Below are 2,630 nucleotides of genomic sequence, written 5' to 3' on the forward strand. Positions count from 1 at the left end.
AATTAATTAATTATTTTCCCCCCGCAGAGAATAGGACTTGTAACAGTATTGTAACAGTACCCCGTTATATCCAACAGAGGGCGTTGCACTGCCAAATGTCAAGAAAAACGACCAGTGGTAGTCAAACGCTGATTTATTTTCGGTCTTCAAACTAAATCCAAGCGTCATGTTCAACATGTTACATTTAGTGTAACTTCAGTGCAATTTATGCAAAACTGTACACTCTTACTAAGACAGCTTAATTATAGCCTAGTTAAACCAGAACAGTTGAATTGAACAGTTATAGAAATGAATATTAGCCTGCAAAACATAAACGAACATTAAGTAGGCCAGCAGCCAATTGTAAACAGTCAATGAAGTAGCCTATTTGACAGACTACTGTTCATTTGTGCAAATTGCAAAACAAACTATTGCAGAACAGAACCTTTCACAGTTAGCCTATTAGGCTGGCGCCTACTAAATAAAATAATGTTTTTTTTTACCAATGTCATTTTTCACAAGTTAAATAAAATAAAAAATCAACCACAACTTAAAGAAACAAGCAGGCCACAAATCAACTCAAAATACTTGGCTAAGCCTACATATTGTTGGCCAAAAATACCAGACGGTCTACGTGATCAGCGGCGAGTGCTGAGCGTTTTTTGTTGACAATATTGCCGGCTGACGAAAAGACGCGCTCTGATCTCACAGATGTGCCGGGTACCGTGAGGTATTTTTTTGCCACCTGTGCGATGTACGGGTATCTCGCGCTGCCTGTACTTTTCCACCACAGAAGAGGGTCTGCGTCCGGAGGCAGCTGTGGCTCTCTTTCGTACTGGACCAGCTCCCCATGCAGATCGTAGGCAGCAGCTCTTGTCTGCTGCTGGTAGACTTGGGAAAATAGATCACCCATTGCCGAAAGGGAACTTTTGCGGGGGGCTTCGAGTGGGGCGGGCAATTCTGACTCTCCTGACTTCTCTGCCGCTGCTATAGCTGTAATCTCGGCAAGCACTTTATCATGGACCTCTTGTTGCCTTCCATGATCTAAATGACCCAGGCAGTGGAAGCGAGGGTCGAGATAACTGGCTGTGTTCAGAAACATGAAGACGTCACCGTCTTCTGGGTAGCGCTTATTTAGATCAGCTGTTATCTTTGCCTTCATTTCTTTGACAGCCGCTGTGTCGCTGTCTGTCTCCTGTCTCAGATGAGACAGAAGAACGTGCCTCATAGGGAGAACAGCTGACGCTGTCGGGTATTTGTCGGTGGATAAAGCCACTGTAGAGACTTTGAAGGGCCTGAGAATGTCCTTTACCTGCAGTAGGACAAATGAATAAAATAAAATAAAAAATCAATGAAGAAGATATTGCCTTTGCCATAAACGTCAACTTTACACATGCGCTAATAATTACATATAGCCTAGCTTAAATTAGCCTAAATAAATTAATTCATATAGCTCACCCTTTCCAGCTGAGTCCATTCACTCGTAGACAGCTCAAGGTTGGACAGCTTTTTGTCAAAGATGACAGCAGCCACTGGTGCTTGTTGCTCCAGAGCCCGAGAGATCATTTCATACGTGCTGTTCCATCTTGTGGCGCAGTCGTTGATCAGTTTGTCCCTTTTCGGCATTTCCATCTGCTTCTGCTTTTCTTCCAGGAGGTAACTGGCGGTGGCTGAATGGTTGAAGTAGGCAGCAGTACGTTTCAACCTGGCAACACTGTTCTCTATAGACCTCACCCCTAGCCCCTTTCGGACAGCTAGGTTAATCGTATGTGCGAAACACGGCACGTTCATGGTCTTCATGTGCTTCTCAACTGCGTTCACATAGTTAGCTGCATTATCCGTTGTCACGGCCACGACCGACTCCAACTGCACGCCAAACTCCTGCAAACCATCCACAATAGACTTCGATACGTTCTCTGCTGTATGACTTTCTCTGAGCTCTCCCGTTTTAAGCACAAAGTCCTTCATCTCCCAATCCTCTGTGATTACATGAGCAGTCACCGTGACAAATGCATCATTGGCGAGCGAAGTCCATCCATCAGTGGTCAACGCTACGGCTTTGTTCTTGATTGCCATTTTCACTGTACTGGCGGTGGCATCATACAGTTTCACAATCCTATTTTTCACAGTTCCACGAGAAGGGACTTGATACCGTGGATTTATTTCGTGGACAAATTCCTGGAAACCTACACCGTCAACTATACTGATAGGCCGCATGTCTTTGCAAATGAACTGTGTTAACTTTTTAGTGATGGCCTCTTGTTTTGCAGCGGGAAGAGATTTGCTCGGGCCGTAAAACTCGGTTAGCCTGGGTTGTTTGGGAAGCGGGCCGTCTGTTTCGTCTTCACTAACTTTTTTCCATTCGGCCGGATGAAAACTCATTAAATGCGTCCTCAAATTTGTGGTAGTTGTGTGATATGTCATCTGCGCATCACATAACTTGCAAACAACCTTGGATTTGTCCACAACTTTACCTCCAACAGACGAGAATCCAAAAAAGCGCCAAACGGCACTTCTTAAATTATCTGGTCTAACAATCACTTTGTCCGTGGTGGACTTATTGACTTCACCGGATTCCATTTCCCCGGTTTGTTTTTCCGGCTCACTGGTTTGAGTTTCATTCATTTTCTGCTCATCGGGATCACTGGTGT

The 2,630-nt window shown here is 44.5% G+C and overlaps 1 protein-coding gene across 1 annotated transcript; it reads right to left on the minus strand.

Moving 5' to 3' along the window:
* Positions 1-32: 32 nt before the first annotated feature.
* On the minus strand, positions 33-2,358 carry LOC109139448 (zinc finger BED domain-containing protein 1). Its single transcript, XM_019263112.2, has 2 exons — positions 1,438-2,358; positions 33-1,291 (listed from the first exon to the last, which is right to left on the minus strand). The coding sequence occupies exons 1-2, from the start codon at positions 2,194-2,196 to the stop codon at positions 578-580; spliced, it is 1,473 nt and encodes a 490-aa protein (XP_019118657.2). The 5' UTR covers positions 2,197-2,358; the 3' UTR covers positions 33-577.
* Between the last annotated feature and the right edge of the window lie 272 nt (positions 2,359-2,630).

Source organism: Larimichthys crocea, unplaced genomic scaffold (genome assembly GCF_000972845.2).
Source record: "Larimichthys crocea isolate SSNF unplaced genomic scaffold, L_crocea_2.0 scaffold4585, whole genome shotgun sequence".
In the NCBI taxonomy this organism is placed as follows: domain Eukaryota; kingdom Metazoa; phylum Chordata; class Actinopteri; family Sciaenidae; genus Larimichthys; species Larimichthys crocea.

Excerpts from the sequence above, each read along its gene's own strand:
- LOC109139448 (XM_019263112.2), bottom strand. The coding sequence starts at position 2,196 with ATGCGGCCTATCAGTATAGTTGACGGTGTAGGTTTCCAGGAATTTGTC. Across the intron at positions 1,292-1,437 it reads AATGGACTCAGCTGGAAAGG|GTAAAGGACATTCTCAGGCC; the intron begins GTGAGCTATATG and ends GTCCTACTGCAG.